The 15869-nt window shown below is 50.0% G+C and overlaps 1 protein-coding gene across 1 annotated transcript; it reads left to right on the top strand.

The window, feature by feature from the left end:
* The first annotated feature begins 842 nt into the window (after window positions 1-842).
* LOC134929411 (RING finger protein 44-like) lies at window positions 843-15659 on the top strand. The gene is made up of 2 exons (XM_063925053.1): window positions 843-1241; window positions 13695-15659. The coding sequence occupies exons 1-2, from the start codon at window positions 1172-1174 to the stop codon at window positions 14333-14335; spliced, it is 711 nt and encodes a 236-aa protein (XP_063781123.1). The 5' UTR covers window positions 843-1171; the 3' UTR covers window positions 14336-15659.
* Window positions 15660-15869: the final 210 nt, after the last annotated feature.

Here is a 15869-nt window from a genome sequence, read left to right as displayed (position 1 = left end):
GGTTTTTGAGGTTAATAATACTATTATTTATTATTATTATTATTATTTATTAACAGTTACTTATATAGCGCAGCAAATTCCGTTGCGCTTTACAATTTGAAATAACATAGGATCAAATACTATAGGATCAAAATTACCCTCAAATTCTATGATTTAAGCTGTTTTTGAGGGGTTTTTGTAAAAAAACACCCGAATCAAAACACACCCGAATCCGACAGGGAGGTTTTGCCAAACGCGTCCGAATCCAAAACACGGCCGCGGAACCGAATCCAAAACCAAAACACAAAACCCGAAAAATTTCCGGTGCACAACTCTAATAAAAAGCAGACGTGCAAAACTCAGCAGCACAAACACCTGCAGACTTCATGAAGTCTCTCCCACCAAACACCAGAGACAAAAACATAAAATGAAAAACTTAAAAAAATACATGAAAATGCCAAAACCACTCTGTTACACAATCTCATTGTTCCCACAATTGTCATTTTCAATGTTATAAAAATTATTTTCTTCTTGCCATTAATCTGACGCACGACCCGATTTTCCTCATTAGTGCACATTATAACATCAATTACCTTAAGGAGCAAATTTCAGAAAAATGAAATAATAAGCAAATGACTACAGTATTAATTGGAGCCTATGGATTAGTATGTTGCAGACTGATGAGTGATGATTTGGGATAGAGCTGTGATAGCAATGGGACAGAGATGAGACTTTACCATGAGACATACCAGCCAACTGTCACTATTGCACACAAACAGCCCCAATATGCAGCCTCGCAGGGGGAGGTGCTTATGGGGTAGTGGGCGGGATTTATTGTAATATTAGTAGTAATACTGTGTAAACTAGTCAGCAGCATTAGTTGGCACAAATCATGGGAATACAGATAGTAACTTCCCATGCCAGCAAGAAATATGGCAGCCTGAGGGCAGGGCGGCCATTTTGCCATCCTATAACTCCCCAGCGCACAGTAGCATCAGTGGCATTTCTTCAGTTGAAGCTTTTGTGGCTGATGCTAGAGTCTGGCCTCTGGAAGGGCGAGCTAGTCTGTTTCGGCAACTAGTGCATTACTTCCAGCGTATTACCTGCAGTATCCTACTGTTCGGAGCACCATAAAATCTGTGCTTTTCTATACTTTTTTAAATAATTTTTGTTTTTATTTTTGACATCGGAGATGAGCCGGAGAGAATTGAGGCGGCTCCTCGAGGACCAGAGGAGGTGGAGGAGCCGTCATGGAGATCCTGGTAAGTGAGATATTTGGGGGAGTGATTCCAATCTACTGTAAGTGGGAGATTTATCAGAGCTTGGAGAGAGATGAAGTACCAAACGATCAGCTTCTAACTGTCATTAAAAATGACAGGAGCTGACTGGCGGGTACTTTATCTCTCCCCCACTTTACCTTTCTACACGCTGTGATAAATCTCCCCTATGTCCTCTCACCCTGTGTGGCATGCGGGTGGCAGTTGAAGTGAGCAGCACATCACTTATATGTCCTGCCTTATACTCTGGGGGGGATTCATGAAAGCTTGGGGAGAGATATGAAAGGTCTATGTACTAAGACTTCGAGAGAGATAAAGGGGCCCCTTTATCAATGAGTTTTAGGTATTTAAAACCCATTGTATATGATAAATGGTGCTCCAGCCAATCAGCTCCTGTCATGTGTTTGAAAAATGACAGTTGGGAGCTGATTGGCTGGAGCACCATTATCATATGCAATGGGTTTAAAACGCAAAAACTCATGATAGATGGGCCCCAAAGGGGTCTATGTACTAAGAATTGGAGAGAGATAAAATTGACAAAGATAAAGTAGCAGCCAATCAGCTCCTGTCATTTATCAAACACAAACTGGTAGACCGCAGCCGATTGGCTGGTACTTTATCTCTCTGTAAGCACTGATTAATCTACCCCATGTCACCTTACCCTGTGTGGCGTGCGGACGGAATTTGGAGATGTGGCCCCCATACATCAGCAATGAACTGGGACAATTTGGTGTTTTATGAGTTTGTAAAGGGCCTAATTCAGAGCATACTTGCCTACTTTTGAAAGCTTGTTTCAGGGAGATTTCAGGTGGTACCAGAATGCTTTGCGCGGCGCGCTGTTGAGGGTGTGCCACACTCCGCCCGAAGAGCGTTTGGGCGTATTTATTGCCCATAAGGCAGTGGTGCAAGCAGAAAACAACTCTTGGTGGTATAGTGTGCACGCAAGGGGCGTGGCCACGGAAAACTGGGGTGTGTGAACATGAGGGGGGAGAGTGGGGCCACAGTGGGGAGAGTAGGAGACAAAGGGGGTAGAGTAGGGGACACATGGGGGTAGAGTAGGGGACACAGGGGGTAGAGTAGGGGACACAGGGAGCAGAGTGGGGCCACAGAGGGTAGAGTAGGGGACATAGTAGGGAGAGTGGGGCCACAGGGGGAAGAGTAGGGGACACAGTGGGGAGTGTGGGGTCACAAGGGGGAGAGTGGGGGACAAAGGGAGCAGAGTGGGGGACACAGGGGGAAGAGTGAGGCCACAAGGGGGAAGAGTGGGGGAAACGGGGGGAGTGGGGAAACCGGGGGAGAGTAGGGGGGAGAGTAGAGGACACAGGGGGGAGAGTAGGAGACACAGGGGGGAGAGTGGGACCACAGAGGGGAGAGTGGGGGACACAGTGGGGAGAGTGGGACCACAGAGGGGAGGATAGGGGACTTAGGTGGGAGAGTGAGGCCACAGAGGGGAGAGTAGGGGACACAGTGGGGAGGGAGGCCACAGGGGGAAGAGTGGGGGACACAAGGAGCAGAGTGAGACCACAAGGAGGAGAGTGGGGCCACAGAGGGGAGAGTGGGACCAGGTGCAGGCACTCACCTTCAACACTGGCCGTGCACCGTGGGTAAATTAATATTATATACAGTATATATATATATATATATATATATATATACAGGTTGAGTATCCCATATCCAAATATTCCGAAATACGGAATATTCCGAAATACGGACTTTTTTGAGTGAGAGTGAAATAGTGAAACCTTTGTTTTTTGATGGCTCAATGTACACAAACTTTGTTTAATACACAAAGTTATTAAAAATATTGTATTAAATGACCTTCAGGCTGTGTGTATAAGATGTATATGAAACATAAATGAATTGTGTGAATGTAGACACACTTTGTTTAATGCACAAAGTTATAAAAAATATTGTCTAAAATGACCTTCAGGCTGTGTGTATAAGGTGTATATGTAACATAAATGCATCCTGTGCTTATATTTAGGTCCCATCACCATGATATCTCATTATGGTATGCAATTATTCCAAAATACGGAAAAATCCCATATCCAAAATACCTCTGGTCCCAAGCATTTTGGATAAGGGAGACTCAACCTGTATATACATACTAGGTGCTTCATCGCGCCCTACGGGCGCTCTTCACACCGTCGCAAGGGGCTACGCCCCCTTAACCCTTGCATGCCTTTCTGGGGTTCAATATTAGTATTATATGAAGTATTACCTGCATTTCTTTGTTAGTGGTTAAATATTGCACAATGAAAGGGCGTGCGATGGTGAAGGAGGTGCAGCCCCTTGCGATGGCGTGAACAGCACCTGCAGGGCACGATGTACAGAATGTAGCGGGTGCTGGGGGGACTGCGGATGGGGGAGGGTGTCTGTAGATGCTGCGGGTGGAGGGGGGGCGCAAGCGGGGGTGGGGGCCCAAATGGGGAAGGGTCGGGAGGTGCTGCGGGTGGGGGAGGGGCAGAGGAATGGGGGCTACAGATGGGGGAGGGGTCCGGAGGCACTGCAAGTGGGGGAGGGGCGGGGGTGTCACGGGTGGGAGAGGGGCAGGTGCGGGGATTTAGCGGATGGGTGAAGGGTTCCGGAGGTGCTGTGGGATGGGAAGGGGTGGGGGTGCCGGGGGTGGGGTAGGGGGTCCGGAGGTGCCGTGGGTGGAGGAGGGGCAGGTACGGGTGGTGCGACAGATGGGGAAGGGGGTCCGGAGGCGCTGCAGGTGGTGGAGGGGCGGGTGCGGGGGTGCCGTGGGTGGGGGAAGGGTGGGTGAGGGGGGGGACCGCGGATGGAGGAGGGTGTCTGCAGATGCTGCGGGTGGAGGGGAGCAGGTGTGGGGGGGGACATATATGGGGGGTGGATGGTGGAGGGGGTCTGGAGGTGCTGTGAGTGGTGGAGGGGCGGAGGAGTGTGAGCCGTGGGTGGTGTAGGGGGTCTGGAGGCACAGCGTGTGGGGGAGGGGTGGAGTGCCGCATGTGGTAGAGGGGAAGGTGCGGAGGTGTGGTGCATTGGGGAGGGGTCTGGAGGCGTTGCGGGTACTGTACCTGCCAAAAAGGTAGTTGGAGGGTATGCAGTAACAGGGCCAGGACAGGGGTGACGGGGCCAGAACAGGGGTGACGGGGCCAGGACAGGGGTGACGGGGTCAGAACAGGGGTGACGGGGCCAGGACAGGGGTGACGGGGCCAGGACAGGGGTGACGGTGCAAGGACAGGGGCGACGGGGCCAGGACAGAAATGACAAGGACAGGATAGGGGTGACAGGGACAGGGTAGGGGCCAGTATAGGGTTGACAGGGCGAGCACAGGGGTGACAGAGCCAGGATAGGGGTAACAGGGCCAGCATAAGGGTGACAGGGCCAGGATAAGGGTGACAGGGCAAGGCCAGGGGTGACAGGGACATGACAGAACACAGGGCACGGGAGAGATTGGTATTAGGGACAAAACAGTGGTGACAGACAGATGTGTCTGCTGCTGCTCCACTCCAACCTGTTGGGATCTGCTGCTGGTGGAGACTTGGCATGGCTGACTCTCTCAGGCTAGAGTCCTGCTTCCTCTGCCTGTCCGCATCCCCCCCCCCCTCCTCAGTCACACACCGCGGACCTCGCGCAGCTGCCGGGCACTGTGGTGAGGGGAGACTGGGAGTGACTGGTTAGCCCCCAGGAGATGCTGCGGCTGGAGGGAGGAGAGGGTCATAGCATGCACGTGGCGCGGACCTCGCGGCTGCCGGGCACTGTGGTAAGGGGAGACTGGGAGTGACTGGTTAGCTCCCAGGAGACGCTGTGGCTGGAGGGAGGAGGCGGTCGGAGCCTGCAAGCAGCGCGGACTTCTGCAGCGCTCAGGGCCGGCAACAGAAATCATGGGGCCCGGTACACCAATATCTCTGCCCCCCCCCCCCCCCCTCAACCTACCTCTGCCCACCCTCCTCAACCCCTCCTCCAGACATCACATACAATAAATATATATATATATATATATATATATACATACAGACATCACATTCAATATATACATACTATATATATAGATATAGATAGATAGATAGATAGATAGATAGATAGATAGATAGATAGATAGATAGATAGATAGATAGATAGATAGATATGTATATATATATATATAGACTGACAGCACAGTCTGTGTGACATCAAGCATGTACATGTAGTAGTCAGTGGGACATATACAGTACTCTGCAGCAATCTTCCATGTCCACATAAACTTATCAGGAAGCAGTAGTTTCCCTACACATATTACACACCCTGGGAGATCACGCGCAAACAGCTCACCTATAAATATTATTACACACCTGGGGAGCTAACACACATAACCCCCTATACATATTACACATACAGAGCAGCCCTACGCATATTACACACAGAGCCCTTATATACTGTACATTACACTCCCGGTAAGCTTGCACACATACACAGTCCTCTAATTCATATAACACATACAGAGCCCTCTAATACATATAACACATACACAGCAACCCTACACATATTACAAAATGCAGCTGCTGCCTCCTCCAGAAACTCAGCACGGAGCAGTCAATATGCCGGTTACCGCATACATTACCCCCATCGGGCACAGCAGCCCTCCCGCCAACTCGTGCAGGGGGGTGAGGAGCTCAAGAGAAACACACATGGAGCACTCCGGATAACTAACTTGAAGTGATTCCCCTCCATGTCACTCATGGCTGCCACTCTAACTAACAACCAGCTGCTGGTGCTCCCTCCGGCGGTCACGGCGTCCTCTCTTATTTGTCTGCGGCGCCAGCATCCCACATCCCGCTTTCTCCGCTGCCAAGCACCTCCCAAAATCTCAGCTATTTGGCAGGCGGAACAGGCATTATTTTGTGTCCCTGATGCTCGGGGCCCCTATGACTGTTGGGGCCCGGTACGGGTGTCCCCTTTGACCCCCCCTGTCGCCGGGCCTGGCAGCGCTACCCGCCGGCTAAAGTGTGTGAAGGAGCTGGGCGCACCTCACTGCGGGCGGCAGCGCTGCAGCTAGCGGTGGGGTTGCCGGGGCTGGAGATAACAGAGGCAGTACGGAACCTGCACAGCGGCAGGTGCCCCACAAAACTGCAGCTAAGAAGCGTGGAGTGTGCCAGAAAGTGACGCTCCTCCGCGCCAGAGAGACCCTGCTGAGTATGCTGATGTGGGGGGTCAAGCACACAGTGAGCCGGTGGCCGTCTGTCTGTACGGCATACTCCCTCACACAGCCCCATACCTCCCAACTGTCCCGATTTTCGCGGGACAGTCCCATTTTTTGGGGTCTGTCCCGCTGTCCCACCCGTGGGCCGCAGTGTCCCCCGGTGGGGGGGGGGGGCAGTTGGGAAGCTCCTGAACTCGCTGTTCTGCTTAGCAGAGCAGCGGTGAATAGACGCTGTGCCATGCGCACAGCGTCTATTTAGGGGAGACAGAGGGAGAGGGGGCATCAGGGGTACGGATTAAGGGGGGGTTCCGGCAGCAGAGCCGGATTAAGGGGGGGGGGGGGCAGGGGGTACGTACCGTGGGCCCCACAGTTTTAGGGGGCCCCCTGGTTGGAGTAGCTCTGTCCCAGCTCTGAAGCTCCCCGGTCCTGCCAGCAACAGCAGCAGCATTGTGCTACAGTCAGCACACGCTGCTGCGTGTTGGCAGGTCTGTGGTGTGCTGCCTCCCTGCTTTCTTTTGCCTGTGCGGGTGTGTAAGGGGGAGCGACCACCCCCTCTGGATTTACCCCTAGCTGAGGGGCCAAAATCCCATAAAAAAAAAAAATCCCGGAATTTGCATAAGGGGGCGTGGTCACGTGGCCCGCGATTAGGCCACGCCCCCAAACCCACAGCAGGCACAGCAATGAGATAGGGCCCCCCTGTCTCAAGTGCCCTGGGCCTCCCGGACTCATAATCCTCCCCTGGGGGCATGCCAGCAGCTCACAGAGCGCTGGGCATGCCCCCTCACTGACGAAAACGGGGGCCTTCCCGTGAAGCCACGCCCCCTTTTGTTGACCACGCCCCCCTTTCACCGCACGTGTGTCCCTCCTTCTGCCTGAAGAAAGCTGGGAGGTATGCACCCCTGCCTGTGACATGCCCTTACTATCTGCTACTGCTCCTAGTCTCCTATAGATTTGCCCAGATCTGTGACTCATTTGACTAACTCCGCCCAGTGTTGTGACTCCGCCCAGCGTTAGCAAATGAGTCACAAAGTCACAGATCTGGGCTATTATATAGGAGATTTCTAAAAACAAGGATGAAGAGAGATTGCGCTCATAGTGCAAATCAATTTTTATTAAGTAAAACAATATGACAGGACAGGTCAGACAATGATGGTAAGACTTGTACCCTGATCACTCACACTGTGGGCTGGTTACTACATGGTAGAATGTACTCCACAAGGCTAATGCTGCATACTGCCGTCCGCTACCCGGGACCATACACCGCACCGCCGGCTGTGAATAACAGCCGTGACCCGTCAGGACACTGTGCCACGGGACCTTTCGGAATGAACAATTCAAATTGAGAATAGAGCGTATGGCAGGCAACGCCCCAACACGTTATCCACAGCCGGCGGTGCGGTGTATGGTCCCGGGTAGCGGACGGCGGTATGCAGCATGTTAATAAAAATTGATCTGCACTATGGGGTTCATTCCGAGTTGATCGCTAGCTGCCGTTGTTTGCAGCGCAGTGATCAGGCTAAAAATCAGCATTTCTGCGCATGCGTATGCACTGCAATGCGCAGGCGCGTCGTACGGGTACAATGAGCATCGTGGGTTTGCACAGAGTCTAACGAAGATTCCCGTCGCACAGCCGAACGCAAGAAGATTGACATGAAGTGGGCGTTTCTGGGTGGCAACTGACCGTTTTCAGGGAGTGCGTAGAAAAACGCAGGCGTGTCAGGAAAAACGCAGGTGTGGCTGGGCGGGTGTGTGACGTCAAAAGCTGTCTCTCAATCAATCAACGCACACGAAGAGTAAGTACAGGGCTGGTCTTGTTTTGCACAAAATGATTTTGCAGGCGCTCTGCTGCACAAGCGTGCGCACTTCTGCAAAGCGAAAATACACTCCCCAGTGGGCGACAACAATGTGTTTGCACGGCTAAAACCTGCTAGCGAGTGATCAACTCGGAATGACCCCCTATGAGCGCAATATCTCTTCATCCTTGTTTTTAGAAAGATTTTACACTTGGAGTTCGGAGTTATTTAAGGAGAGATTTGCTGCGGATTTTAAGCATACATGCTTGAGCCCGGACTGGTGTCCTGTGGACTGGATTTACCAGTGCACCTGTATCTGTTTACTGAATATATATATATATATATACATACACACACATATTCCATAATATACAGCCCACCTCCCTAGCCCATAATACACTCAGTACACATAGCACCAGTACACACACACACCCAGTGCACACTACCACATACAGCCCCCTCCCCCATAACAGACACAGTACACATAGCACCATATATATTGTTTTATACACAACCCCCTCTCATATTATACCCAGTGCACCCAGCACCATATTACATAACACAAGCCCCCCTCCCCCATAATATATCCAGTACACACAATATATATTGTATTATACACTACCACTCTTCCCCTCATATTATACCTAGTACACACTGCACCATATTATATTATACACACACATATTGATTATACACAACCCCCCCCCCTCATTTGACCCACATCACCACATTAAAGTACTTAATGCAAAGCCCCCCTCCCCTATATTAACCCCAGTACACACACACACACTTACTGTAGCTTTGTTGCCCCGGGACAGTGTGGGAAGGCAGGTCAGGGCAGCCACATCCATCTAGGATCAGGAAGAGGGAGGCTGGGCCGTTACATGCTGTGCACTCAGAGTGTTGTGGGCGGGGCCAGCCACAGTGAAGCAGAGCCCTGCCTGCCGGCTCATTGTGCTTCACTGTATGGGCTGCACCGCTGGGTATTCCCCAGACACTGCCTCCGCTCAGACTACTAGGCTCTACCGCCCAGCAGAGCGGCTGCGACGTCTCCTGTGCAGGACCCGCCCCCAGTGTTTTCATGGAGGTAACGCTAGAATCCGGGAGGGTTGGCAAGGTTTGCGGGGCAGCGGGAGGCTCCTTTAAAAATCGGGAGCCTCCCGCTGAATGTGGGAGGGTAGGCAAGCCTGATTCAGAGTTGATCACAGCAGCAAATTTGTTAGCTAATGGGCAAAACCATGTGCACTGCAGGTGGGGCAGGTGTAACATGTGCAGAGAGAGTTAGATTTGGGTGGGGTGTGTTCAAACTGAAATCTAAATTGCAGTGTAAAAATAAAGCAGCCAGTATTTACCCTGCACAGAAACAAAATAACCCACCCAAATCTAACTCTCTCTGCACATGTTATAACTGCCACACCTGCAGTGCACAATGGGGGTCATTCCTAGTTGTTCGCGCGTTGCCGATTTTCACTATGCTGCGATTAGTTGCAAATTGCGCATGCGCAAGGCACGCAGGGCGCATGCGCTTAGTTATTTAACACAAAACTTAGCAGTTTTGCTGTGGCTTCTGCGGCGCTTTTCAGTCGCACTGCTGTTTGGTAAATGATTGACAGGAAAGGGGCGTTTCTGGGCGGCAACTCAGCGTTTTCCCGGCGTTTGCAAAAAAACGCAGGCGTGTCAGGGAAGAACGCAGGAGTGGCTGGAGAAACGGGGGAGTGACTGGCCGAACGCAGGGCGTGTTTGTGACGTCAAACCAGGAACTAAACGGACTGAGCTGATCGCAATCTGTGAGTAGGTCTGGAGCTACTCAGAAACTGCAAATAATTATTTATTAGCAATTCTGCTAATCTTTCGTTCGCAATTCTGCTATGCTAAGATACACTCCCAGAGGGCGGCAGCCTAGCGTGTGCAATGCTGCTAAAAGCAGCTAGCGAGCGAACAACTCGGAATGAGGGCCATTGTTTTGCCCAACTGCTAACAAATTTGCTGCTGCGATCAACTCTGAATTACCCCCTAAATCTACAATGTGCGGGGATCACATCACATGTGGGGTTTATGGTAACAATCAGCAGATTTGCAGACCGCTTCTAGTATAATGATGAGCCTGTCCAGAGTCAGCAGATCTGTATTTGCTGAGAATGATCTGCAGATCACTGACATATATCTGTACTGTATGGGCGCAGATTGGGGAATCTTCAGATTTAATTTACTCTGACAAATAAAATGATTTACAGTGTTTATTATCTGTCATTGTGCTGTAATGTGACAATCTTAGATGTACAGCATCACCAATTTATATTACTTGTGGTCTTAGTTATTAATGGTTTACTCTACATGTATATGAAGCTACATACACCCGTCTTACTCTTACTGTTCTGTCCTAAGCATGGGTCCAGTGTGTAAATAACGCCCAGACGTGTCATACAGGTATTGCTTCATCTCTTACTTTGAGGACCCGTTACAATAATGCACAATATGACTGTGTTTGGGACTTTGCAATGCGCTGCTTTTACCATTTCCCACAATGTGTGTTCTGAGAGGAGCTACTGTACATGTCATTGTCACACTGTGTCCTCGGGATTGTAGTCTGCAGGTTACACATCTGTTTTATAGTGATGTCACAGTGATCTTTAGTGTGAGTTTCCCACCATGATACTTGTCTTCAGGTGTTACGCAATTGTAAAAAGAAGATGTCCTGAGAGTTTCAGCACTATGGGGGTGATTCATGTTTGTGCGCACATGCTTTAGGCTACGGAGCTGCTTATGTTACCAAGTGACGCTGCCACCCTGAAATAACAAGAGACACATAAAGGCACGATCTCAAACTATTCACAACTGCGTACACATTCATAGCCTATACACAAGAACACGGAACTCTGACTGTAAGGGGAGCCCTATGGCTACGCAGACTGGCCGCCATAATACCAACGCTGGCCCCATGTTTCTCTGTGTGCAGCAGAACGCAGATACATGCCGCAAAATTGCCCATGATACTCCTGCGATTTGCCGCCAGTCCCCGTTACCCCCAAACAGTCCCTTCCTGTCAATCACTCTGCGATTAAGTCCACACTTTGAGCGCGATTACAAAGGTCCCTTGGTGCGTGCACAGTCTGATCGCTGCACATGCGCAATCTGCTGATAATCACACCGTTTCATGAACATCAGCGAATGCGTGCAAACATGAATTCCCCCCTATATGTGTTCAGCAAAATGTTTTTATCCGCCAGGGTGATATGAAGTATTCTCCATGAGCAATACCACAGCAATGCTGTACAGGGGCCACGTTCTAGTGCTGTACAGGGGGCGGGCCACATGCTAGTGCCGTACAGGGGCCACGTTCTGATGCTTTGCTGTAGGCCTGAATAGCATCTGTAGCAGATAAGTGACCACTGAGTAATAAGAAGACAATACAACAATGCTGCATCTGAGGCGTCTGTATTGCCAGTTACTAAAGGATTGTTTCACCTCTGTCTCTGAGAATTACATTACAAATACCCAAATCTGTCTTTCTATACATGTCAGGTATACACTGTGGTTCTGAATATTCCCACACGTCAGGCAACACAAACTAGAGGCCAGAACCAATCACATTCGAGCAGCTTGGCGTGAATCCCTGGCTGACATAGGCCATATAGTGCTGATCAACCTGCTTGAAATCAGGTTTACATGGTGTTTGCATTATTATGTAAATGAGACGACACCATGCGCTTATACAAACTCTTCTTCCTGCTGCTAGGTCTGCTGTTAAATCTAATATAAAGCAAATATATAGCTGCCCTTTGTGCTGGGGAATATATATATATATATATATATATATATATATATGTGTGTGTGTAATAAATATACAGTACATATTGTTCATCAGGAACCTCTAGTTCTTTATGAGTATAGATGAGAATTGTTCTTATACGTCAAGCCGTCCTTCATACCCATATATTGTCTTTCTCTATTCCCATAAAGAACTAGAGGCTCCTGATGAACTACATGTACTATAGTGGAATACAGAGACTGCTCTTCTCATGTCTGCCAATAACAATACAGTGGAAACTAAGGATCGCTTGCTTACTACCTATAGATTACACATATATATTCTCCAGCAATAAGGCCAGCTATAGTTTTGCTTTTATAAGTGTTTTCATTAAAGATAGTGTCCAAGCTAAAGGTACAGGTGCTGCTGGGATTTGTAGTCTCCTTCACATATGGGTCACCTACAGTAGATGAAGTCTGCTTATGTCAGCCAGTCATCTATGGTGGGAATGGAGTTGTTATATACAGGGTCAGACTGGCCCACAGAGGTACCAAGGAAACCACCGGTAGGCCCCACTGCCTGAGGGCCCACTCCTACCTCTAGGGATCAGGTTCCAGACTGTGCACTTGTATTATACATGGTAGATATGCTGCATTACACTGCCCTAAACTATTGTGTATTTCAAGACTCTGTGGAGGCTGGCCACACCCCCTTTGTAGGCTGGCCACACCCCTAACTATGGGCCATTACAACTGCTTTCCCCCGGTGGGCCCTTCATGCCCCAGTTTGACACTGGTTATATAGGTCGGAGCAGATAAAGATTTGACTGAAATGTTTTTGTGTAGAGATAAGGTAGCGGAGGGGAAAGAGGGGGACCTGCCTATATTGTCAGAACCGTGCCCCACAATGTCTGATGGCAGCCCTACATGGACGGGTGCGATTAGTTACTGCCAGATGTTGTGTTCCAAACTGCACCGGGAAAGGGGAGGAAGGGAAGGGGAGATGGTGTGATACAATATATTGGACAGTGGGATTTCAGCGGTCACATGACCAACACTGGCATCCCGACAATGAGCACGCCTGGGGTGGCGGCTAGGGCTAAGATAGCAGGGGTTGCTGCTAGGGCTAAGTCACCCCCTAGTGCCTTACACTAAGCCCCACCCCTGATTTCTAACCCTTACATGCACCCCAATACTTACCTTCAGGATATCGGCGGTCAGCATACCGGTGCGAGCTGTGTGGTATTAGGATTCCAGTGTTGGTCACATGACCGCCAGCATCCCAACCCCGGAGAGATATGTGGGTCAGGTTGGAGGGATTAGAAGCATGAGCTGGTTGGATAGTTTTGGGGTGGAATAAGGAGTGTGAGCAGATAGTGAGGATTGCACGGGGCCCAGGTTGGGTGGAATGTGGTGGGGCAAAAGCCAGGTCGCCACAAAATAACATGGTGTCTCCGGATTCACACAACACATGTTCAACAAGTCACTGTATGATGTAAGCCAGGGTTCCCCCAGGTAGGGCCTGTGTACCTATTGCTGTTTTTTCTTCAAAATCAATCAAATAAAATCTTTTAAATAAATAAGTGTAATAAATGAAACAACCCTGTTATTCTGACAGAGCCACTTACAATGTAACACTACTAGCAATGTTATACCAAAATGTTATAGCTATAACACAACTTGTTGATTGACAATTGATTTGTTGATGTTATCTATAGTTAATTATTATGGGTAATATATGTTATATCTTTTCAGATGATGCTTCGGAGACCGTCTTTGAGGAGAGGCTGCGGTCCGAGCGGAGAGGAGAAAGAAGAACTCGTCACCAACCATCGGATAAGAGACCTCAGAGGGAGAACAGAGAGAGAAGCCGTTCTCCCCTTCCTGCTCCCAACGCTGCAGAGAGACCAAGCCCAGATCAGCTCCCCGGTCATCTTCATCTCACCTTTCATCAACCAGCAGAGAATGGGCAGGATCTCCCGGCCATGGTGGTGGAGCTCAGTACGCAGAATCTCCCGGCTTTCCTGGTAGAGATCAGAATGCGGAATCTCCCACCCATGATGATGGTGATCAGCGGACAGGATTTCCCGCCCATGGAGGTAGAGATCAGCGGGAATAATCTTCCAGCAACAGTGATCGAGATCAACGAGCAGAATCTCCCCGTCATGGAGGTAGAGATCAGCGGATTCCCATCTCACCATACCACAGAGGATGAAGCCACACAGGCATGTGTGATCTGCTTGATGGAGTTTCAAAATGGAGAACGGGTGACTGTCCTGCCCTGCAGCCACAAATATCACACCAGCTGCATCTACCAGTGGATGGACACAAACCCCAGCTGTCCTGTGTGCCGGAGAGAGTGCATCCCGAGGCCGGTCCTGTGGCGGATCTCCTGAGTATGGCAGGAAGATGAAGATCTACAGCAACGTACAGTGTATTATCTACCCCTGGAGAGTACGGATGTCTGGAACCTTGGACCCATACTGTGCATGTGCAGCCTCCTTTTCCCAAAATGGATTTGTATCGCTGCCGTTGTTGTTGGGGAGGGATGGGGCCAGGATCTCCATCTGAGATTTCCTGGTCCCTTCATAGTAGATGCGGTGGTTGGCTTGTGTGACTTCATGGGTCACTCAGCCGTGTGTTAGTGTCACAGAAGATCGAATACTGCATCCTAGAATGCGGCTAAATCTGTAATTCCTATTTATAGAATATGAGGATGACTTGAGTGCAGAGGAGAGTTTAGAGAATTATCAGAACTAGTACCAGGTTGTTGGCTAGAGTAGGGGCGCGGAATCTTACCCCATTGGTGGTCTTTTCCAGGGAACTCCGCAAGGGGATTTGGGTTTCACTGCACCCGGTAGGCAGGTAGCGGACCCTGACTGGCTCTCCTGGGCTAGGACTATTGATTCTGACTGAACTGTAGAAGAGGTCTGGAGACAACTATGGTTTTGGCTTGAAGTTGGATAGCAGATGTAGAACTGACAAACGGAGAACAGAATTGGTGCGTTGACTGGGCTAGAACTGGAATAATAACACTTGGCAATATTGGATTGAATGGAACTGGAGTGCTGACCAGGCTGGAACCGGAATGAAGACACTGGTAGTACAGAACTGGTACTGGACCAGACTGGAACCGAAATGAAGACACTGGTAGTACAGAACTGGTACTGGACCGGACTGGAACCGGAATAAAGACACTGGTAGTACAGAACTGGTACTGGACCGGACTGGAACCGGAATGAATACACTGGTAGTACAGAACTGGTATTGGACCGAACTGGAACCGGAATAAAGACACTGGTAGTACAGAACTGGTACTGGACCGGACTGGAATCGGAATGAATACACTAGTGATACTGAACTGGAACCGGACTGGAGAGGTACTAAGGATTGCAGGTTCTAAGGTATAATCTGTGAACACTGAGGAGCGCAGCTACAAGGCTGCACACTGAGCTGTGTGACATATGGAACTGGCAACCTGCACACTGAGAGGCAAGAAGTTTTATACCCATGTACTTCCAAGATTGGCTGAATGGGTCAAGTGACCCAAAGGCTGAGCGGAATTGGACATTGGGGGTCATTCCAAGTTGATCGTAGCTGTGCTAAATTTAGCACAGCTACGATTAGGAACACAGACATGCGGGGGGATGCCCAGCACAGGGCTAACCCGCCCCGCATGTCAGTCCCTGCCCCATCGCTGAAGTACTGTACAAAAGCATTGCACAGCAGCAATGCTTTTGTACTTCAGGAGTTGCTCCCGGCCAGCGCAGCTTTTGCGCACTGGCCGGGAGCTACTCATCGCTGCCCAGCTCGCAGCAGCTGCGTGTGATGTTACGCAGCTGCTGCGGCCCGCCCCCTGCACGGTCCAGCTATGCCTACATTGGCTGGACCACGCCCACAAAACGGCGGCCAACCGCAGCCGTGCCACCC

The sequence above is a fragment of the Pseudophryne corroboree genome, chromosome 5 (assembly GCF_028390025.1).
Source record: "Pseudophryne corroboree isolate aPseCor3 chromosome 5, aPseCor3.hap2, whole genome shotgun sequence".
In the NCBI taxonomy this organism is placed as follows: Eukaryota; Metazoa; Chordata; class Amphibia; order Anura; family Myobatrachidae; genus Pseudophryne; species Pseudophryne corroboree.
Note: the sequence above shows the minus strand (reverse complement) of the source record. Positions and strands in the feature narration are given on the sequence as shown.

Bases quoted from the DNA above. Each gene is read 5' to 3' on its own strand.
- LOC134929411 (XM_063925053.1), top strand. From the start codon at position 1,172: ATGAGCCGGAGAGAATTGAGGCGGCTCCTCGAGGACCAGAGGAGGTGG. The intron at 1,242-13,694 runs GTAAGTGAGATA...ATATCTTTTCAG, and splicing joins GAGCCGTCATGGAGATCCTG to ATGATGCTTCGGAGACCGTC.